Source organism: Magnolia sinica, chromosome 10, assembly GCF_029962835.1.
Source record: "Magnolia sinica isolate HGM2019 chromosome 10, MsV1, whole genome shotgun sequence".
In the NCBI taxonomy this organism is placed as follows: Eukaryota; Viridiplantae; Streptophyta; class Magnoliopsida; order Magnoliales; family Magnoliaceae; genus Magnolia; species Magnolia sinica.
Window position 1 is genome coordinate 88,179,586 of NC_080582.1, and position 23,454 is coordinate 88,203,039.

Below are 23,454 nucleotides of genomic sequence, written 5' to 3' on the forward strand. Positions count from 1 at the left end.
TCCAAAAAGTTTTTAAGCGTGGGAATTCAATACCTATAGTGTGATCCACCTGAGATACTGATCCATCTCATTTTTAGGGACCATGGCCTAAAATGATTTGAAAAGCGGATGGACGGCGTGGATATATAATACATATATCGAGGTGGGCCCCATGGTCACGGCCTCACGCGCTAAGCTGTTACCCTGCCTCAGCTAATCCCCGCCCTCTGTACCTGCGCACGTTAGAGGCCGTTCGCGTCGCGTGACCCTACGGGTGCGCAGTAAACCCGACAGCCCATTGCATTCTCGCTGTAGAAACAAGAATCCCCAACTAAAACCCACCATTAGAAGAAACGCCCCCATACGGCTCACGTTAGTAAGGGGGCGACTCTCTCTCTTTCTCCCTCTGAGCTTTGATCTCTACGATAAAATCTCATTTCCTCATTGGAATAGCGATGGATCGAATATTGAAATCTCGTCAGTCAATTTCATTTCGTCGAACCATCTCTTCTCAGTTACTGATCGGCGTGATCTTGGTGGTAAGCAGTTCATGAATCTATTAAGCTCTTTCCAGTCCAATACCCAAAAACCTTTTTTTTTTCCTTTTTGTTTTTATTTGTAAATACAGTTCCTTTGTATCTGGAAACATTGGAAATTTAGATATAGAGTAGAAATTTCAGCTTATATCTTTCGTTTGTTGTGGAAGAGATGGAGATGGAAGCACGCATGCTTGTTTGATAGTAAGGAAATGTCCAAATTGCAGTTAAGTTTGGAAGAAGCCCTCACATCTCAGTCCATCTTGAAAATAACCTAAGGGGTCGTTTGGATGGTGGTAACTGGTTTACGTTGTAAATGATTTACTAGTAAATCACTTAAAGGCTGTAAATGTTTGTTTGGCTTTAAGTTAGTAAATCATTTACAGTATTTGGATAGCCTGTAAATGGTAAATGAAATCTGCTTTATAGGCTTTCATTCAAAAAAAAAATAAATAGAGCCATTGCCATCTCCTTATTTACTAGTAAATAAAAACTCACATTTTTGCTGGTAAATGAGAAGGGGGGCTTTGCTAGTAAATAATTTACAACTTGTAAATGGTTTACTAGCAAATTAGAGCATCCAAACATAAGTAGTAAATGATTTCCTAGTAAATCATTTACGCTAGAACTAATAGAGCATGGCGAATTAATCCCTTTATCTCATAGCTCAGGCCCCAAATCCATGGGTTAGGTCCTTGGTCGAACCCTCATCGTGGGTCCTAAATCCATGGGTTCCGCCTTACACGAGCCGCCCGCCTCATACGGGCCCCAAATCCATAGGTTCCATGGGCCACCCACCCCGAGTGTGTCCTTGCATCCCACAAGCCACCCCACTCAAGCCCGGTGTGAAAATGCCCCTGCATTAATCACCCTCGGTGAGGAGTCCCGAACACAAGACCTCTCGCTCTGATACCAGTTTGATGCAGGACAATTAACCACTTGCTCTAAAAGCTCGAACTGATAGAGTATGACGAATTAATCCCTTTATCTCATAGCTTGGGCCCCGACTCCATGGGTTAAGTCCTTCGCCGAACCCTCATCGTGGGCCCCAATCCATGGGTTCCACCTTACACAAATCACCCGCCTCACATGGGCCCCAAATCTATGGGTTCTGCGGGCCACCTACTTTGAGTGTGCCCTAGCATCCCACAGGCCACCCCACTTGAGCCTAGTGTGAAAATGCCCTCGCATTATACTTGCTCCATTTACCACTATCCAAACGACCCCTAATTGAAATTTGGAGTTGAGTTCCTTGATGTGAATGCCAACGAAATTGCGTCTTTCACTTCATTGAACTAATCTTTGTTGAATTCGATCCAGTAGTGTGTCCGAATGGAGCCTAACAGTTCACTGTTTGTATCAATTTCTTCTTTCTTCGCAATTCTCGGTGAACTATTCACTATCCTCAAGCAATAGAGTTCAATTTTTTCCTTCTATGGACTTGTTTTCGAGATGAAGGGAATTTATAATCGATCAAACAAAAAAGTGGGAATTTATCAATCTGAGAGATAATTCTTCGTTGGAACAGCTGACTCCGATAGGTATCAAGAGGAATTGATAGTGGAAGGTAGAAATTAGCATGTATGGAGGGCTTTTGAAGAGAAATACATCTTCAATAAAGTGTCATGCATTTAAGAGGAGATGCTCGAGGGTGAAATTGCCAACTTTGCTTCTGGTTCAAAATGCATAAGGCTTCCTTGAAGGTTGTTTTCTCTCTTCAAAAGTTCCTTGTGCACACCATTTCTCAAGGAATTAAAAAACAATAGCTTTTTATCAATAGTTCATTTGGATTATTGCACAAAATTTAGTTGTTCCAATGGAAAGAGGAGATATGGTGCAATAAAATTTCTTTTAATCTTTTAAAATAATGTAAAGAGGAAATATACAATTTGCAACAAAACATGAATTTGGAGGTTGAAGTTGAATTTGGAGAGATCTGCCAACCAATCCTTTTCATTTCTGAGGAACCCTAGCTCAATTTGGCCTTGATGATTGCACTGTATTACTCTTGGAAAGAGTTCAGGATAGTGCAATTAAGATAGAGATCCAAATTTCTACAGTTTTGCTATAGGTGACCATAATGACGACAAAATGTCAAACAGTGGTAGTTGTATACTGCCAGTTGAAATTGAGTTGGTGTTAAGAAACCCATAGAAAGCACAGAGTTCAATCTTATTCTGTTAACTTTTTGACCACTTTGTGTATTGTGGACCCAATGGGTTTTGTCGAGCTATTCACTGAATAATGACATTTAAATTACTCGTGTATATTTAGCTTATAATAAAAAAGAAAAGAAAAGAAAAGCTGGTGCATCTTTCTCCTGGTTATAAGTGGTTGAGGTTAACTTCTTTCAGTTGGCCTTATCTAATCCTAAAGACACAAGCTCTGTGGAAAATGGTAAGAACAAGTCACCATTTGGCATTTTTCGGCCAGATTGTTATTTGGTGATTCTTTGGGTTGTTGCAACGAATGATGTCTGATTAGTTAGGAGGTACAAAATTTATCCATGCTCAACCGCTTAGTGAATGGTACGATAGCATGCTTTTGCAGAGATTAGCCTTCATATTGATTGCTTGTTATTCTTTTCAGTTCCTAGCGTCTGGGTCATATGGATCTCCCATTGGAAGCCATAAAAGTGGGAAATCATCTGTATTTTCCTTGTTTAACCTCAGAGGAAAGAGTAGATTCTGGAGTGAATCTGTAATTCGTGGGGGTAAGGATATTCCTTGGATTCGTGACATTTTTTGACATCCTTTTTTTATTTAATTATTATTTTCTTGTTATGTGGTTATTATTTTTCAAATGGAGACCATGTTGCATATTTACATGAATTCTTTTCTTTACCCTGCATTTTTCCTTCCATGTTTCCAGGGCAGGTTCATATGGCTGCACTGTGTGAATATTTTTCTTTTATCGCAATGTGCGTTGGGTGCTTTTGACTTTTTTCCTTGTTGACTGAGGCTTGCTGATTTCCAGATTTTGATGATTTGCAAAGTTCAGTATCTTCTAGCTCTGGCAAGATGGGTGTGCTCAACTACACCAAGGCAGGTAGTTGCAAATGCATTTTATGTCGAAAAATTTCCCACATTTTAAAATTAGTTCCCATTTGTATGTACAAATTCTATTGGATGGGTTTCTGAATGGCTATAACAAATGCTTTCACAACATCAACTTCCATTGTGAAGTCATATTTGTGCACTGTCTCTGCAGATTATCTTCTGCTGAACACCTGAAAACCTTGTATCGAGTTTGGCATCTAGGCCATTCTCTAATTGCTGTTTTTGTGCTTATAGCACATTTATTGTATTGCTTTTTCACTTGGACATGGGCACATGTTTTAGGGTGTCAAACATGAGGTTTTTGATGTGTCAACCTTTGAAGACATGATTTTGATATGCCCATTCAGACTCGTAGAAACATATAGAAATCTTCACATACAACTAGTTCAACCTCTAAGTTATGGTCTAACTAGCGGATAAGTGCCCATATGTCATGTGTACATCATCCGACCCATCCAAAAGAGTGGCTGCACCATGAAGACTGCCTGTTGGAAAATCTGTCCGATCCATTCATTAGGTGGACCAAACCAGTGCTTTGGATTAGAATGGCCAGCTGTCCATTGCTTTCTATAGTTTAGCCCACCTAAAGAGTGGATCTTTTTTTTTTTTTGCACCAGGTGTTCTTCATTGTGGGGCCAACCTTTCAGACAGGGTTGGCTGTTAAACACCCGGCAGGCTGTCACCTATCTGCCAGTTGGAAGATAACTCATTGTCCAAGCAGTTGCATGAGAGCATTTTGCAAATGCATGCACACAAATACAAAAGGCATACAAGAACATCAAAATTATTATGCAGTCCCTATTACATGCACATTGTCTGGGGGTAGTTTTGGGTAAGATGATTCCTCATCATCCTGTCCTTCTTGTTTGGCTTGTGTTGTGTCTCTCATCACTCATAGACTCACACACGCGCGTAAGTATGGTGCATTATCTACTGTAAAATGTTTTCACCACAGATATGGTTCGAACTAGTGTCGTGGGCCCTAGAGTAATGTGTTGATGGCATCCACTCTAACCATCGTGCATGCCCTTCGATGTTTTGCAATGGCCAATCCATGACTCAGGTGGGCCACACAAGCAGGAACAGTTGGGGGTGGGAGGAGGGGGGGTGCCCACTATTGATTTGCATTTGACCCCACTGAATTTTCAGAATAGATTGATTTTTGAAGTTTGCCATCATCTAGGGCAGTTGTTTGACATATACACAATACGGCACCCTCTATAGGCATCAAGGGTAAGCATCCCTTCTCAACTGTTCCTGCATGTGTGGCCCACCCAAATCATGGATTGCCTGATTTTTGTTACCATGACTAAACATGGGAGGGCATGCATGATGGTCAGAGTGGATCTCATCAACACATCATGGCAGTGTCTGCAAAAATTGGGGTGAAAATGTTTGTGCTCGATAATTACACTGTATATATGTTACCATTCAAAATAGGCAATTATACACGCATAGAATTTTTTTAATACAACTTTTTCAGAGATGTACATCTTGCTAAAAGATACAATTGATCTAGTGCATGGGAACCTATCCATACACATAGCTGCATTTGAGCAGTGTGCAGTCCAATCTCTGGACGGTCAATTACTTCAATCTGCTCTCTTCATAGGTCACATTGGAAAAGTTACAATTAGGGATCCTAGAAATTTCACCAATGCCATTTTAAATGGATGGCCATGTTATGCATCTGGCTCCCCTGGTGAAAACTGACAACCGAATCAAATGTGAAGAGTTTCAAATCGGTACATAACTTTTTTGAAGCTCAAAACCAGCCAAAAGAATGCCACGTGCTAGATAATTGATCCCATAATAAGCGATAAAGCAACAAATACTAGGATAATCAAGCAACTAATGCTAAATTGAGAAGGAACATGTGCTAAGGAAAGAAAGAAAGAAAGAAAAAAGAAAAAAGAAAAAAGAAAAGGGAAAAAGAAACCTCTTACTCATTTGAAATTCCATCATAATTTCCCACATGAATGGCTGGCTGTTTATATATATTCATCTTTGATTAATGCTTAGTAATTCTAATGGTTAATTAATGGGAAAACTTAAACAAAATCATATTGGTTGAAACACATCATCATAATCAATCCTAGTTTATCCTTCAAAAAGAAAGAAAGAAAAAAAGAAAAACAAATCAATCCTTGCTTCCTTTCGCCATTACCATAGCTAGTCCTGAATTCCTATTGATACATACAACCCAAGATAGATCAATCAGAATTAGATTCAAGTAACAGAATAAAAACATAAGCAAACTGAACCTTTTTTTTTTTTTGCAGTAATTCTATTGTTTAATTTATATAAAAAAAATCAATTCCGTGTTACATCCTTTTGATCTTGTGGGCCTTGTGGGTCATTTGACTGTTGGATAGGCTGCCTGATTGGATTTTGGGTCCATCGGTTAAATTGACAGTTGATTTGACCCAGATATGTCAGAGCGTGGATTTGTTTCGGATCCTCCTTGATCGGGTCAATTTGAGCCATTGATGTTGTTGAGATCTTATGTGGATGGATGGTCTAGATCTTTTATCTAGGCGGTCGGATCTTTAATGGTTGTCTAAATCTTCAACTTGGATGGTTGTATAGTTAATCAAGATGGGCATGATCTAGGCTTGGTTTCAATTCAGGGCTGAATCTTCAATCAATGTGGTTGTATGCTCGATGCATCTTTTGATTGATTATGCATGCCCTTTGGTGCATCAGTTTGAATCACACAGTTTTAAAGAATCGCTTTGGTCAGAGGATGCTGACCATCCACCTTGAAAAAGCTACAATTCAATGATTCTAGCCATACTATAAATGGCATTCCAAATGAACGGCTATGATCATTTGCAAAATAGGTCCACCACCAACCTTGCCCCCCCCTCCACCGGTGGATTCCTTTTGGTTGAATCACTTTGGTCAGGTGATGCTAACCATCTGGTCTATGGCTCGTTTGTATAAATAGGGCAATGTGTGGATGTTTATGATCATAAGGCTGGTGAATTTGCACAATGGCCCAGGAATACTTTGTAATGACCGAACACCATTTTTACTGCTCAATAAAAGAAAAAGCAAAAAAAGGAAGGCTGAATGACATTTTATAATATCTTACACTAAAATTAAAAGGTTTCAGTTGCATAGGCTCTTACGCTCTTAGTGCTGTTTTGAGTAATTCTGAGCATAGAATGTCTCACTAATTGCATACCCTTTAAAGCTCAACCTAGTTATTCATTTCATATGAAACTGCAACCAGTCATAACATGGGATCTGGCAGGGCATGAAGTCTTTCTGATGCTTATTGACTTGTTATCATCATTTTATCTTAGTTAATGTGTCTTATGAAATTTCTCAGGTAATATTGCAAACTATCTGAAGCTTTCAGAAGTCGATTCTATGTACCTTCCGGTTCCTGTGAATTTCATTTTCATAGGATTTGAAGGGAAAGGGAACCATGGTAAACATCCATCTTTTCAGCATTTACATTTTCCATTGGCATGACCTTCTATAGTGTTTCACGAAACAATACTAATTGTATCTTTATGCTTTTTGTTTGGGCTGTCCCCTTAGCCTTCAAGCTTGCTTCTGAAGAACTCGAACGGTGGTTTACGAAAATTGATCACATTTTCGAACATACACGAATTCCACATATTGGAGAGGCTCTCACCCAATTTTACAAGATTAGCATTGATAAAACGCAACGCCACCATCTCCCTCTTATCAGTCACATAAATTACAAGTGAGGAACCTCTGATCTCAGGCTATACCTTTCCTATTGTATATTGAAATGTCATGTTCTGCCAATAACGATGATATTTCTATTTCATATGCGTATAGAACCATTTCTAGGGAACAAGTTGGTGCTTTATTTGACTGGTGCAATGTGCAGTTTTTCTGTCCATGCTATACAGATGGGGGAAAAGGTTGCCTCTGTCTTTGAGCATGCCATAAAGGTCCTATCCCGTAAGGATGATGTATCTAATACCAGGTAATATATGTGTGCTCTGTCCCAATCATGAATTGCACAATGAAATCTATTATAGTATGAACTGGTTAAGCTTTCAGCTGTATGGATTGTGGTGATCTAATATGCTGATTCCGTTTGAGGTAAACTGATGCTATAACATAAACTGACACAATAATGGTAACTAATGTATATTCTGTTTGAGGTAAAATCAGTTTTCAGTTTTATGGTTGGTCTGCTCGTTTGTAGATCAATCAATGGAAGCTTTTCTGATTATGAAACTTTTATAGGTCCTGCGGATATTCATACTTCAATTGAAACTTTTATGAGTGACCTGCATATCTGATTTGTTTCTTTTGTCAATAATGCACAGTGACGGTGAAGATGTTCTCTGGCAAGTTGACATGGATAGGATGGATTTTCTTTTTACAAGTCTTGTTGACTACCTTGAACTTGAGAATGCATACAATATTTTCATCTTGAATCCCAAGCATGACCAAAAAAGACCTAAATATGGTTACCGGTGAGTGCATGATTTTGTTTTTAGATCTTAGCTAATAAGTTGTTTTGATTTTTACAACCAATGTGGCTATTTCCAACACAATGAAAATGGCCTTTTGGTAATATTCTGCAGATCTAATGCAGTTTGGCTGTATTCCTTAATCATTTTTGTATTTTAGAGTATTTCCTCAGTTTCATTTGCCGAACCTCTTCTTTTACAGGAGAGGCTTATCTGAATCAGAAATAGATTTTCTTAAGGAGGTACTATTCAGCTTAGTTTTTTGGCTGTGTTCCTTTATATATATCTGAATCAGAAATATATGTTTTTAGTATGTTTTTAAGATTTGAGTAATGAATTCATGCTTGGAATATGGGTTAACTGTTTCAGTTTTCTAGAATTCTGGTGAAAAATTTCAGCACGTCCATTTTGTGTCATACTCTAGATTACTCTGGAGAGAAGAATTGTGTATTTATTTTACAGAAATTTAATTTCTCAGATTCCTAACCTGGTCATCTTTATTAAATGCTGCATGACTGAAAATTACATGTGGAAGTCTTCTTGAGGTGATCTTTTGACCCCATCTTTTCTTTAATTTTCCTACCTTTGGCGGGAGAGATGGCCTCTCCACATGACAGCATTTCGAAAGCACCAATCCCAATTAGGCTAGCAGTGGTTTATTGGAATTGTGAAGTAGTGGATAAAATCCTTACAGAATCTCTTTTCCATTGCAACCAAAGTTTCCCTTGCATTTGCTTTATTTTAGGAATTGAGGGAAACAATGGATTATCCTTTTGGACATTGCAAGGTGAGAAGGACCTATTGAAATATATTTATCCATCATTTTGGGCTTCATGGAGGTTCTAAAAGACTTTGGCACAAGCGATGGGTTGAGGGTTGGTGGGTCCGTTCTCTTGAAGAGGAAAGTTATCTTGAAGAGTTGTATAGTTTTCATTATTTTTGGGGATTTGAACTGAATCATCAACTTTGACAGAGAATAGCAGACACAATAAGAAGTTTTTCGGTTCATTGGGCTTAGAAAGAATTTCAGTGTCTTTGGTATATGATTTTTTGAAAGCAAGAAGAGGTGGTGATAACAGATAGTGGAAAGAAAAGAAGACAGAGCTAGTCATGCGTTGGAAGACACCACCTTTTGGAACACGGAAAGTCAATTGTGATGGCAGCTTGATTGGTCTATCTAGTATTGGTTTACAAGGGAGAGATCAAAATGGTCCTTTCAAGGTTTGTGTGTATGAATTGGATTGGATGAGCTCCTTTAATGAGGTGGATATTTGGGCCCTTGTGGATGCATTAGGAAATTTTTACGCTTTTTTTTTTTTTTTTTTTTTTTGGACCTTTGATTTGCAAGAAAAGAAACATTCCTAAAAGTGATGCTAAACCATGATGCCAGCACTTTGCTCCGTTTTTGTAGATTTTGGCTGGTTGAATTGGAATGGATGTTTTAGACAAATCTCTTAATTGATGGTCCCAATCAGTGTTGTCATATGCAATTGCATATGCCATTTTCAGAGGATGGACTGCATGTGCCATAGTGGCATATGCGGTTTTTGGACCATTGGGCTTTATATGGTTCAATAGAGAAGTATGCGTCCACATAAGCCATGATTATGCGGTTATTAGAGTTGGGCATAGAACGAGTCGATTCGACTCGTTCAAACCCGACTCGACTCGACCCGAACCAAGTGGGTGAGTCGATCCGAACTGAGTAGACTTCGCCCATTCCGAACTCAAACCGAGTCGAGTTCGAGTCACCCAGTAACTTGACCCGACTCGACTCGAAATTCGACTCATTCAGACTTGACTCGATTCGAAACCCGACTCGGGTTCAGGTTTTTTTGTGTGTGTGTGTGTGTGTGTGTGTGTGTGTGTGTGTGTGTAAAACCTAATTATCTAACTTGCCCTACCCGTCACACGCCCGCACCCGACCCGATCTCCCTCCCTCCCTCCCTCCCTCCCTCCCGAGCCCAACAACCACCAACCAGGGCCACCACCACCAGTCACCAGGCCACCCTCCTCTCTCCCTTCACTCCGCTCATATCCCAAGCCTGGCAGTAGCTCGTCTGGACGGACTGCACCCACCCAACCACCCAACTTTGCCTCTAATCAAGGTAATTTACTAGTTGCTATAGTTTTTCAATTATTATTATTATTATTATTTTGTTGGGGGGGGGGTTTGAAATTGGGGTCGGGTAGGGTTGAAATCGGGTGCATCCGAGTTGGTTGTGGTGTGTCCAGGCTGGCTTGGGTCGGGTGCAGCCGGGGTATGGACTGTGTGATGCATTTGGGTTGGATCGGGTGTAGTCGAGCTGGCTGTGGTGTGTCCAGGCTGAGCCCTTTCTAAACCCTAAACCAATACACTAAACCCAAACCCTAAACCCTAAACCTAAACCCTAAAAAGCTAAACTCTAAACCCTAAAACCCAAACCCAAACCCTAAACCCTAAACCCTAAACTGTAAACCTAAAACCTAAACCCTAAACTGTAAACCCTAAACCTAAAACCTAAACACCGAAACCCAAATCTAATCCCTAAACCTTAAATTTAAAACCTAAACAACTAATGTGTTCTTTTTTTTTTTTTTTTTGAATTATGGATTACATTGCTTATTGCTTAACTTATTATCATGCATTCGACAATTAGCTAATGTCATTTATTTTTGTGAATTAGACAATTAGTTGCCCATTTGAGGATTACTATGTGGCCAAACATAGATATAGTGTGTTTTTGGTGGCATATAAATCGCTCAAATTATGCCATTTTGGATAGTTCAAGGTTAGATAGTATGCTTTCATATAACCTAAATGCCCTTGCTTGTTCTACTCTCCATGTCCCCATTTCTCCCTGGACATGTTTCTTCATTTTTATTTCTTATGTCAAACATCTTCACATTGCTTGAATATTTGGCATGGGGATGAAATGAAATATCAACTTATCTAGAGAAACATGGGGATATACTGTTGGAATTTCGGTGTGTGCGTTTAAATGCAAATATGAAAGTATTACAATTTATTTAACCTTCTATGGGTGACTAATTTAGGATTTAATATATACCTTTAAGGTATTATAGTGCTAGTCCGATTTAGTATCTTTTAATTAGTAGATGATCAGTGAGGAAATTCCCAATACCCTCGACAATTTGTCGGTCACTTTGCCGATGATCTTGGATGAAGGATTAGGTCTACAAGATAAAGAGGTACCCATTGAGATTAGTACCTCCCATAGTTTAGTAAAAGGAAAAAAGGATCAGTAGCGTGTGAATATTTTAAAGAAGTAACACTAAAGAACAACATAATGAAGATACAATGCAAGTACTGTAAGGCTCAATATGCTAAATAAGTAGACGGGTCGACCACAACTCTGAAGAAAAGCTTATTAAAGTGTCATAAAAAAGTGAGAAGCCAAACCTCAGACCAACAGACACTTTCATTTACCCAATCTTTGGCGGATTCGTCGCAAGGTACCTTGTCCACCTATAAGTATAACATGGACCATGTGAATGAGTTGATGGCCAAATTTATTATTGCAAATGAAAAATCATTTCAGAATTCAGATGGTAGAGAGTCCATCTTTTGTCGAATTAGCTAGAGGCCTTAACCCTAGATACGAGGTCTCCTGTACAATAATCAAGATAGTGTGCATGAAGATGTATGCAAGTGAGGAGGTTGAGTTGAAAGGACAGGTGGCATCGGTTTCCCGAATAAGCCTGACATCAGATTTGTGGATGACATTCAATCAACGAAAGGGATATATGTCATTAATTGCTCACTATGTTGATGCCGAATGGTGGCTTTGCAAAAGAGTTGTAAACTTCAGTTATCTTGGGCTTGCTCACACTGGCTTGATGATTCAGACTGCATTTACAAATGCCTTGTGGGATGGGGCATTGAGAAGAAAATCTCCTTGATAGCCTCTACAAATGATAGCGTGATAACAAATTTGCGGAACTAGTTTAGGGTCATCGGTGACTTGTATTTCGATGGAAAATATTTCATGTTAGGTGTTGTGCCCACATCCTAAACTTATTGTACAAGACGAGCTTAAAACAATTGAGCCAACGATTGAGAACATAAGAGAGTGTGAAGTACATACGGGGGTCACCTTTACAATTAAATATATGGAATGAGATTATGAAACGGTTGAATTTGTTATCTCAGATAATGATGAAGCTGGATGTCATGACACATTGGAATTCAACTTATGAAATGTTGGATTCATCGTTAGCTTTCAAAGGGAAAAAAAGCTCAACTCAACCCGACTCGGTCCTTGTGACTGTGTCGGATTTGAACCGGGTTAGTCCAGGCCAGACTTGGACTTGGATCGGGTCAGGCATGCTGGACTCAGTAACGAGTCGGGTCGAGTTTGGATGCAGTCTATTTCAAAACCAGGTCGGGTCGGGTCAACCCTAACTCGGTTCGACTTGACTCAATGTCCAACTCTAGCAGTTATGCAATGGCATAATGTGATTTTCTTTTTTATTTCTTTCCATTTCTCTCCCTTTTTACCCCTCAATTTTCTTTACTCCATTGCTCTCTTACTCTCTATCTCAAGTCTCACTGTAATAGAAATATGCAATCTCTTAGCTCTCTCTCTCTAACACATTCTCTCACTCTAATAATTTCACTCTTAGATCTCTTACTCTCCTCTCTTTGAGAACTTGTTAGTTGACTTATTATTAGTCTATTAATCTAATAGATGTAATAAATATAACAAAATTTTGTTTAAATTGGTAATAAAAAAACAATTCCCTATAATCGTAGTATTTTTTACATATTTTTTCATAATCTTTTAATAAATTTTTTTCTTCAGATTTTTTAATTTTCTTTTTTAAAAAATGTTCATGGGGCTCTGCAACTGCATAGGCGATTATGCGATCACATATACGTACAACCCCACCTGGGTCGCACTAAAGCACATGTAACGTTCGACAATATTCGTCTCAATTAGGTTTTATTTCTTGTAAATAGGCAAAACTAAATGAGGGTCTTGTTCTTGTTTTCTGCAGTGTTCACTGTATCGGTATCGTGTTATGCAATACAACCTTAGGATACAGATACATATTGGTTATCGCATGGGATATATCATTTGTATTAGGGAATTTATCGCACTTTTTGGGAAACATGGGGAAACATTGAGAAATTGGTCGTTTTTTCCATGAAACTTTAGGGATTGTTAAGAAAGACATTAATACACACTTTTAAATCATAACATCACAAAAATAAGTGCACATAATAAGTTTCCTTTGTGTAAGGTCCTAAGTTAGTTGTTGTCTGACTATGCAAGTATATTCAAAGTTTATTCATATAATTTATAAATGTAAGAAGATGTACGGAAACACAAGCAATACATTGAAAAACAAAAGAAGTATAAAACTAGAATTATTTTTTAATATATTTTTTTTGAAACTATATGAATCAGTAGATCAGGGTTCATACATCTTTAATTTCATGTTAGGACAATAAGATTGCAACCAATTTGGGAGAAATTGCAGAAATTTTGAATTTTTTGCAAATTTTCCCATATCAGACCACCTACCTCCAAATTCTAAAATTAGAGTGTATGTGATGATGATTTCATCAAACACTCGCATACTCTGAAATTGGACCCAATTGACCGCTGATAGAGGTGGAATTTTGAAAAAATTATTTTTAATTAAAAACTATTTTTTTTTTTTCCAAAAATTCTCTAAAACTACATGAATCAGTAGATCATGCCTCGTACATGTTTGATTTTGTGTTTGGAAACTAAGATTGCAGCCAATTTGTGAGAAATTGCAGAATTTTTGGTTTTTTCCTAATTTCACCCAAATTGGACCACCTACTGTCAAATCTCGAAATCAAAGGTTCAAATCCTTGATTTTCTGTGCAAAAAATGAATAATCAAGTAATTCTAACCTTTTGGCACTGATTTGATATGATTAAGAAAAAGGGATAAAAATGCGTAAATACTCACTGAATTGAAACCAACCCCAAACCCGCTTTGATCTTGATTCTGGCTTGAAAACTTTGTTGTTCTCCCAAAAGATTGAAGAGGATGCAGCGAAATTCACTCTAGAGGGTGTTTAAAAGACCGAAGAGAGAAGGAAAATGAAGAAATTTGAAGTACTTTGAGTTTTTTCTTAACACAACGCCGCACTTTGACTGTATTGACACATAGGAAAATCACAAAAGAGAATGTGCATATATTTTGTGATATATCGTGATATCTGTGATATTGCGCGATACGTACTGTGATACATTCGATTTTTGATGCCCCAATAAGGTTTTGTATCATTGAGCTGCGATACCGATAATATTGGCCAATATTATTGACACCGCAAATGGTGGTTTGACGTAGTTTCCCTTATATAGAGTTACAACCTTCTTGGACTTGGAGACATGAAAAGAATCAACTCAAGTTTTTTTTGGTTAAAAAATGCTACTACATGGGCTTCTTATTAGGATTAAGAGCCATGGAGATTTTCCTCTATTTGGGATGGGATTAGAGATTTGGTCTCAAAATTATGTTTCTTGTCATACTTTTATCAAGGCAAATTGGATTGCTTGTTGCTCAATGTAGGAATTGAGTGGTCTTTAATAAGCATTGATTTTTTCATTGCTACTACCATGATGTATTTTTACTTTTTTGACATTTCAATAAAAGTTTCCGAGGATTTTACATAATACATGTCGTCATCATCACTCATAGCCTAATACATGTCATCATCATCAATCATAGCCTAAGGGCCTGTTTGGATGAGCGATTTGGGGGTTGGCCTTAGGAATCCTTCCTCACCAAACATTCCTTTTTGAGGCATTATCCCAAGCAAACACCCTAAGGGCCTGTTTGGATGAGCGATTACCACAGTAATGTGCTGCAATGTGCTGTAAATGAGTAATGATTATCATTAACATAGTATTTGGAAGTAAAGCAGTACCCAATACCACTCTCGCAACTCCAACTCCGGCCTTGGGTATGCATGTAAAGTACTCACCGTGGATAGATACATGTGGATGTAAATCCTTTAATATGTGTTATATCCACATCGTCCATCCATCTTGCGATATCATTTTAGGGCATGACCCCCAAAATGAAGAAGGTCCAAAGCTTAGGTGGACTACACCACAGCAGGTAGTGGGGCAACGGTGCCCACCATTGAAACCTTCCTAGGGCCCACCAGGATGTTTATTTGTCATCTAACCTGTTCATAAGGTCGCATAGACCTTGATGAAGGGAAAACACAAATATCAGCATCATCCAATACTTCTTTGGACCGTAAGAAGTTTTCAATGGCAGGTGTTCAATCCCCACTGCTTCTGTGGTGTGGTCCATTTCCACATTAGATCTGCCTCGTTTTTTGTTCCATTCCATAAAATGATCTCGCAAGATGGATGGACGTTGTCGATATAACACATACATTAGGGTGGGGTCCACAGAACTATGCCACATCAAAGTCTCTGCTAATTCCAGAGGATTACTGTGATTTGACAGCTATTTATATCCAATCAATGGAAAGTGTAATGATGTGAGTTTTACACTGCATTACTGTGTAATCAAGGGATCCAAACAGGCCATAAGAATTCTTTATATGCAGTCCCATCTAAGGCCCTGTGTGTGCATTCCGAACAAAAATATGTAAATACACAATCATCATTTTCATCGTCAAACGTCATAGTTATCATAGCTTTGTCCCTGCTATTTGGTGTCAGCTTTAGGGTTATGTTTTTCTAATCATAAGATTCAAAACAAACTTCTCACGATTGCATGGCAAGAGTTAAACAATCTGCTGCTATTTGACATGAATCCTCCTTTAGTGGGCTTGGGACCGGCTAGTGTATTGCTACTAGTGGGCATTAGGTTTCCTACCTCAACTTGCTTGCCTGACAATTGGCAATCTCATTGAACTTTGTCATATTCACGTACCTCTCTACACAGTGAAAAAGATAGTTCTTGAGCTATCTAGCTATCACTACAGTGAGAATGTGGTGATTAGGAGTTGGGACTTGAACCAGCTGTTTAGTGGACAAAGGATTAAGAGCATGTTCATCGACAAACTTCAACCCTCCTGCTGCTAATTATAAATATGGCCTTCTGGTGCTTTACTTTTTCTCTGTAGACTGCTTGTTGTAGTAGCTGCAGCATGCCTTTTCTTTCTTATTCAAACCTGTCACTCACAGAAACTTTTGTTTACAGAACACAGACTTGCAAGCCAAACTTCTCCGATCAGAAAGCACCGCACAAGGAAAGCTTGGTAAATAAAATATCCTCATCTCCTCTGTCATTCTTTAACCAATACTGGTACTGGTGTACTGGTTTCCAACTAAGGATTTACACTATCAAGCCAGATGAACAATTGTTTTCTGCAATTTTTTTTTTGTACTTCCAGAAATTGATAAGAGCAAGAGACCTTTGTATTCTAAGCATCCCATGATGAAATTTGCTTGGACAATGGCTGAGGACATTGATACAGTAAGTTCTACTTGGCTTTTGGATCACTGACAGATGGAATGGATCATTTTCATGAGGTTGTAGTTTAGTCGTTTCTCTGTGGCTCCCTTTTGTTCTCTTGAGATTTTTCTTGTTGGGGAAAAAAAAGAAAATTATCAAATGTCGCACACTTCAATTATTTTCGAGTGGAAGAACTGTGTAAGCCATTTAAACAGTAGTTACAGCATGTTTATGAAAATGCAATATTTGTTGCACAATGAATGGTGTCTTTTGGAGTAAGAAACCTTGCATGGTTTTATACAATGTTATAATTTTATGGACTTGTATTCAGGTCGAGTGGTCAAATATCTGTTTAGATGCCTTGAATGGTGTTCAGCAGTTATATCAGGGAAAGGATACTGCTGAGATCATTTACAGCAAAGCTGAACAGGTACGCTTTAATAGTCGGGTTGAACTGCTAACCTTGCGAGACTTGACCAAGCTTCTTTCTAAATTAGAACTTGCTTAATCATTTATAATTTTCCTGTTGTTTCTAGATGTTGCATGGGAAGAGTGATGATATGAAGCTCCTCTTGGAAAAGGAGTTAAAAACTGGGGAATTAGCTGGTCTTCATGCGGAATGTCTCACAGACATATGGATAGGGAGAGACAGGTTCTTCCCCACCCCCCACCCCCCTCCCCCGCGGCTCTGTCTGTGTGTGTGTGTGTGTGTATTAATGTTGATAGATGCATGCATGCCTGCATCTGTGTGCATCATGAGCCGTTGTTTATTAGTCATATCTGCAGATTCTTCGACTTCGTCTTTTTTGCTTTTATCAATCAAGTTGTTAATTATCAAAATGTGAGAAAATCTACATTTTGGAGGACTATTTATTGTATGTATTCTGTATCAGGTGGGCATTTATTGATTTGAGCGCAGGCCCTTTTTCTTGGGGTCCAGCTGTAGGTGGAGAGGGCGTGCGCACAGAACTTAGTTTACCAAATGTTGGGAAAACCATTGGTGCAATTGCAGGTACTACTGCTTGGTGAACTTCTATAATTATTCATGCATTTTCTATGACTTGCAGCGTTATGTGAAAGCACAAGTCCAGAGCATTTTGTAAATGTTACTGCAGTGGCATCTGCTGAGGTGTTTTTTTTTTTTTGGAGGCATCTTCTGAGTTCCGATAATTTGTTACCATCTGGGTGTTAAACTTTTTAAAAGTTGAATTATGTCATTGTTAGCATGTAATATTGCTTGGATGAAGCAGGCTGCTGTTATATATATATATTGAGTTCAAAGTGTGTAAACATGTGTCTTTTAACACCGGAAGTTTCACTGAAAAATTCGACTTTTTCCTAATGTTTCCCTCAGCGATACATTCCCTGGTTATGGATACATGTTCAGTATCCCAAGTCATCGATACATGTAACAATAATGGTGCTCTGAACATGGGAACAAGGAAGTTTGACATCTTCAAACATTCTAGGTGTGTGCTCATTCCAATTTCCAAATGCCTTGTATATTTGCATCTGGGATCATTTTCCAAAGAACTTCCCTCTTGGCCCAAACGGTCTAAGCAACCAACCCAAGCATGCATCACCTCTGGAATTCTGGAATGACGCAAGCAATATCAAAGAGCTGAAAGAACGAGCACTAGATTTTTTATGCAAACTCACATGCAAGAATAAATGATTCACTGATTCCTCAGCTCTCCAACATAAATAATAAACACCAGGGAGCATTTCTCAAAGAAAGAAGAACTATAAAAAAAAAAAAGAAGAAAAGAAGAAAAAGAAAAAAAGAAACACCAGGGAGCACCATATTTTATTTCTTCATTTTTCTTGAGGATCTTATTTGGGATTACCATCCTATAGAGAGCTTCCACCCGAGGAGGTACGTGTGAACCCCACACATTTGAACAAGGCTGCATACTCGGATTTGATTTGGAAAGGGCTTTTAATAACTCTTTTTGTAGAGAACTTCCTTTCTGGTAGTAAAATACTGTATTTATATATCTTATCACGTTTGTGTTTGTTAACCTTTTGTAACAAAAACTACCTCTCCTTGTACCAGAGGTTTTTGGGAGATTTCTCCTTAGGGCGTATTTGATTTTTCAAAGCATGTGTAAATACCCTTGAAATGGGTAATTATTACCATTTCACCCATTTGGAAATCCATCGAACTTTCTACCTTGGAAATCGGTTCAAAAAGCTAGTTTAAATTTGTGGACCCCAAGGTGATGTATATGATATATCCATTCTGTCCATCTGTTTTATCACAATATTTTTAGGCATGAGCCGAAAAATGAGGTAGATCCAACACTCAAATGGCCCACGCCAAAAGAAACAGTGGCCCTAAAAGGTTTTTAATGGTAAGTGTTGGATTCCCTTTTTCCCATGGTGTGGTCCACTTGAGCTTTGGATATGCCTCATTTTCTGGCTCATGCCATAAATTCATTAGGCATAATAGATGAACGGTGTGGATAAGCGATATGCATCATGGTGGGACCCACAAATATGTTGTGGCGTTCTCGATTTTTGCATTGAAAAAGCATGTGGTCAAATCAAACATTGGAAAGAGTGAGGTAAATACAGGGAAAATAATCATTACATAGTTGCACGGTATTTACTGGTGAATTGAAAAATCAAACAAGCCCTTATCTTTCCAGTTCATTTATGCTCCATGTAATTGGCGCGTTCATCTCATGACCTTCAAAAGTTGGAAGAAATAGTGGGCTGTGAATGGAAAAGGCCTCAGTTTTATAGTTATTGCTGGTCCCAAGAATCCACAAAAGAGCTTCCAAATGATTGTGTAGAAGAAAATTAACCTTGCCACAGTATCTATAATTGTATTTTGCAAATCCTACAGCTTGTATATAGGGATGAGTGGTGTTTTTATTGACCTGTGTGGTGTTTGATATTCCCTTCAGTGCTCTGACCCTCTTGGCAATATTACTATTTTCAAGTTTCTATTGCTTGCAGAAATGACAGAAGATGAAGCCGAAAATCGACTGCAAGAAGCAATTCAGGAAAAGTTTTCAGTATTTGGCGATGTATGTCCTCGTGTTCTGTTTTACACCTAACCATATTGAATTTCATGTAACATTCCCGAGGCTGGAATTTCTCTGAATTTTTAACTTTAAAATTCCACTTTAGTGCCATGAAACATTTCACTGGGAGCATCAAGTCAACTGTGCTTGAAAATGCAGTTACACTGACCTGGAATCTAAATAATCTAAATTTGGATAGCAACCCTTGATAGTGGAGACAAAAATGAATTTTAATTCTTAGTTCTCAATCCTCCAGGTCGGCGTGTATGAAAATGCAACCCTGCAAATTAGAATGAAGCCCCTTCCATCGAACTTGATTTCTTTTAGAGATATATTCCTTGCTCTTGCAGGCAGATCTCAAAGACATCAAATTGCCCTAAAACTTCTCTTAATATTGTCAAGAACACCTTTCACCTTCAAATTTTTATTTTGGCTTTGCTTCTAAAATGCCAAGTTAGAGAGGCAACTGTTAGATCTCTTTGCCATATGCTTTTGCCTTAATATTTCTCATTCCCTATGACCATTTTTTGGTCCAAGCTCCTAAACTCCCATATGCGAGTACTGCATTCCTGATCAAGCCCTAGAAGTGGGGCTGGCAATTGCGGGGTTGACCGGCAGGTCAACCAACCTGACCTGCCTAAGAGATGGGCTAAGGTTGAATTCATCGGGTTGAAGTTCTGAATATTGGTATCGGAGGTTGTAATGGCTGGCCTAAAAAATGATATGATACATGGTATATCAGATCCTTTACAAGTTATAATATGGAAAATGATGAGATTAAGGTTGGGGAGTTTTCGTGCTCATCTCAAGGTTTTGAATAATGATATTGGTGGTTGTATCGGCCGGGCCTAAAAACAATATGCATTGGACTGTATCGAACCCGTATCAGCTGGTGTTTTTTTTTTTTTTTTCCAATTTTTTAGTACAAAAAATTAAAAAAGACAGTAAATAGGAAAAAGCTGTAAAACATCCAACTCTATCTTTTGTGTTTTTAAGATGTATTATCCAACCATTCTTTAATAAGAATGTTGTTTATCAGCTTGACCTGCTGAAAGTCAATCAAATAGGTCATAATCAAACACAAATCAAGGTCAATCAAATAGGTCATAATCAAACACAAATCAAGCACGATTTGATGGATTTTTGCCCATCACATACGATTACAGCAAAAATAACATGAAAAAAAATGAAAAAAGTGATGATTTACCCCTTCTTCAGATATTTTCCAAAATGGTCAACCTGTTCAAATCATTGAATCCCACTCAAATCTTATATTTCGATCCTCAAAATAGACTTAGATTTAGTCTAAAATTAGTTTAAGCTTACTTCAAAGTTAAAATGAAGAAAGAAGTGGAAGAAACAATGGGGCCTCTGGCATATCGCCCATGTTGGCTGTATCAGCCCTGTAATCATGCCAACATGGGCTGATACAGCCCATTATTCTTAACGGATTGGTTCATTGCTGTAACATGTAACGGTGGTGACCCATGTAGTTACATAATGGCTGTAACATAACTGATATTAAAAAACACTGTACTCATGGACTTTTCTCTGTATTCGTCTCCTTTTTTTCCCCCATAAAATACCATTACTTGATACATTGTTTTGAATAACCTTTTCCAAGTACAAGTTCTTTGCATTGAATTGATTTCTGTAATGTAGTGTGTATGGAGATTATGTTATGAGATTTTTTATTTTTATTTTTTGACTTGTTTCCTTTTTGTTACAGAGCACAAAGTTCCTCTTTTACCTGATTATACTAAATATGCATTGAAATGTTGCAGCAAGACCATCAAGCCATTGATATCCTTTTAGCTGAGATTGATATATATGAGCTTTTTGCATTCAAACACTGCAAAGGAAGAAAAGTTAAGCTTGCCCTATGTGAAGGTAATCTGTTAGCTGGTTTTCTTTGGAAGTTCAGTTTATAGCCTCTGTCATGGAACTTGGAAGAAACCTTTACCTTAGTAGATGTCACATTATTTCGAGAAGTTTGGAGGTTATTTTTCCTCTGTTCATCTTTGGATGCATGTTGTATGGATGTATTTATGTACACTTTCTTCAGTGAATGATGTATTTATGTATTAATCACCACTAGTGGATAGGTCATGTGCAATGCTTGTGGAGGGAGAGGTTGCGGTTTGCAAGTGTTCGAGAGATGGTAGGAGAAGCGATTTTAGAAAGTGGGTTACTCCTGTGATGGTTCACCACCATTTTGAAAATGGTGGTGACTCATCTTCACATGCGGCATTCATGTATGTCTATCTAGGCTATCCAAACTCTGAGAAATATTGTGGATGGCTCATATCTCTCAACAACACTGATCAAGACATCTTAGCCATCCAATTTATGACCATCATAAGGATGGTTAAAAGTAAATTAGTGCATGGTCTGAACACCAAGTGCAAAGTAGATTGTTACAATCATCTTCTTAGTTGAAGTTTTTAGCAATTCTACAGCTAGAGTTAGTTCAGAGATCTGGATGGTCCGGGTTGCCTTGAAACTATGTCATGTGTACAGTTAAAGAGTCATCACCACTTCATAAAATGGCGGTGAACCATCACAGAGTCTAACCCAACAAATGTACATCTCCTGGCAGACGACTTCACCTCTTAATTACCTGAATGGCCTTTATTTTGGTTTAAAACTGTTTCCGCGGCCTTCAATAGTGCATAGTTTATCAATTTTAAAATCTAATAATGGTGTCCAAATAGTCCTTGGCTTCCCTTGTTATATATGGTTGAGATGTGTGTATGGGCATTGATGCATGTAGCATACATTTGAGTAAATATCCACGTGTCAACAGTAGATAATTTCCTAAGAGCCTCTTAGAGTCTCCATTGAAGAATATTTGTAGGTCAATGCTGTGTTGTGGAGAAAACAATTTTGTTTCTTGCAACGTTTCTTGTCAACCATGTTTATGACATCATATGCCTCCCAATATGTATGATTCCAGAGCTTGATGAGAGGATGCGGGATTTGAAAAATGAGCTGCAGGCTTTTGACGGTGAGGAATCAGATGAAAGCCATAAGGTGAAGGCCATAGATGCATTGAAGCGAATGGAGAACTGGAATTTGTTTAGCGATACATATGAGGTGTGCCTAATCAAGTCCTACTTATCAACAGTTACTCTTTGGCATACACTTGCAAAATACACTCCACTATCCTGCCGAATTTTCTTGCTGCACCTATTTCATTCCAGAGAACAGCGTCTGACCGTCAACTGTATATGGTCACTACAATCAGATCATATTGCACAGAAAAAGTGTCTTCCATTTTGATTGCTTTTATACTTGTGCAGGATTTCCAAAATTATACAGTTGCACGTGATTCTTTCCTTGCTCATCTCGGCGCTACCTTGTGGGGTTCTATGAGACACATTATTTCACCTTCGGTTGCTGATGGAGCTTTTCATTACTATGAAAAGATATCCTTTCAGTTATTTTTTATTACGCAGGAGGTATGCTATTACTTCAGAAGTTTGAAAGCTTTTTTTTTTTTTTTCCCCAATATTAGGAGATGTCTTTACTAGGGTTTTTACTGTTGCAGAAAGTCAAGCATGCTAAAAATGTACCTGTTGAACTCAAGGCTCTCATGGATGGCCTTTCATCCTTGTTGGTACCTTCTCAGAAAGTCATGTTTAGTACGCACATGTACGTAGTTTTTGTTGCTCCATGTTAGTGTCTTCTAATTTCTTCTTAATCTCCTTAATCCAAGTCGGTGGTGTTTTTATTTATTTATTTATTTTTTAATTTATAAATCTGTTGAATTATTGCGAAGTTCCCTTTTCCATGTTATTGTGATTTGAGTTTGACACTGCAACTGGATCCTTGGGTATTGAGCTTGTTGCAGAACATTCTATCATTTATCAATGGGAAAGTGGAAAAGGAAACGTGAAAGGGAAGGGACGTGTTTTCATCTATGCTTGTTTTCATTTGAATTGATGCTGTTATTTGTA

General features: G+C 38.2%; 1 protein-coding gene across 3 annotated transcripts in view; it reads left to right on the top strand.

Annotated features, from left to right (window-relative positions):
• Window positions 1-257: 257 nt before the first annotated feature.
• LOC131217681 (uncharacterized) overlaps window positions 258-23,454 on the top strand; it is a 38,800-nt gene continuing 15,603 nt past the window's right edge. Inside the window, exons 1-19 of one of the 3 annotated variants that reach the window (XM_058212647.1) lie at window positions 258-372; window positions 411-518; window positions 3,105-3,228; window positions 3,492-3,563; window positions 6,912-7,013; window positions 7,127-7,295; window positions 7,446-7,544; window positions 7,894-8,043; window positions 8,243-8,282; window positions 16,209-16,266; window positions 16,402-16,484; window positions 16,795-16,893; window positions 17,000-17,115; window positions 17,357-17,475; window positions 19,428-19,498; window positions 21,280-21,385; window positions 22,452-22,591; window positions 22,798-22,956; window positions 23,046-23,149. In XM_058212647.1, the coding sequence (XP_058068630.1) occupies window positions 435-518; window positions 3,105-3,228; window positions 3,492-3,563; window positions 6,912-7,013; window positions 7,127-7,295; window positions 7,446-7,544; window positions 7,894-8,043; window positions 8,243-8,282; window positions 16,209-16,266; window positions 16,402-16,484; window positions 16,795-16,893; window positions 17,000-17,115; window positions 17,357-17,475; window positions 19,428-19,498; window positions 21,280-21,385; window positions 22,452-22,591; window positions 22,798-22,956; window positions 23,046-23,149 (1,895 nt within the window). In that variant the 5' untranslated portion in view covers window positions 258-372; window positions 411-434. Of the gene's footprint in view, window positions 373-410; window positions 519-3,104; window positions 3,229-3,491; window positions 3,564-6,911; window positions 7,014-7,126; window positions 7,296-7,445; window positions 7,545-7,893; window positions 8,044-8,242; window positions 8,283-16,208; window positions 16,267-16,401; window positions 16,485-16,794; window positions 16,894-16,999; window positions 17,116-17,356; window positions 17,476-19,427; window positions 19,499-21,279; window positions 21,386-22,451; window positions 22,592-22,797; window positions 22,957-23,045; window positions 23,150-23,454 lie in introns of those variants that run through there. The other 2 variants (XM_058212645.1, XM_058212646.1) reach the window with 2 other exon arrangements.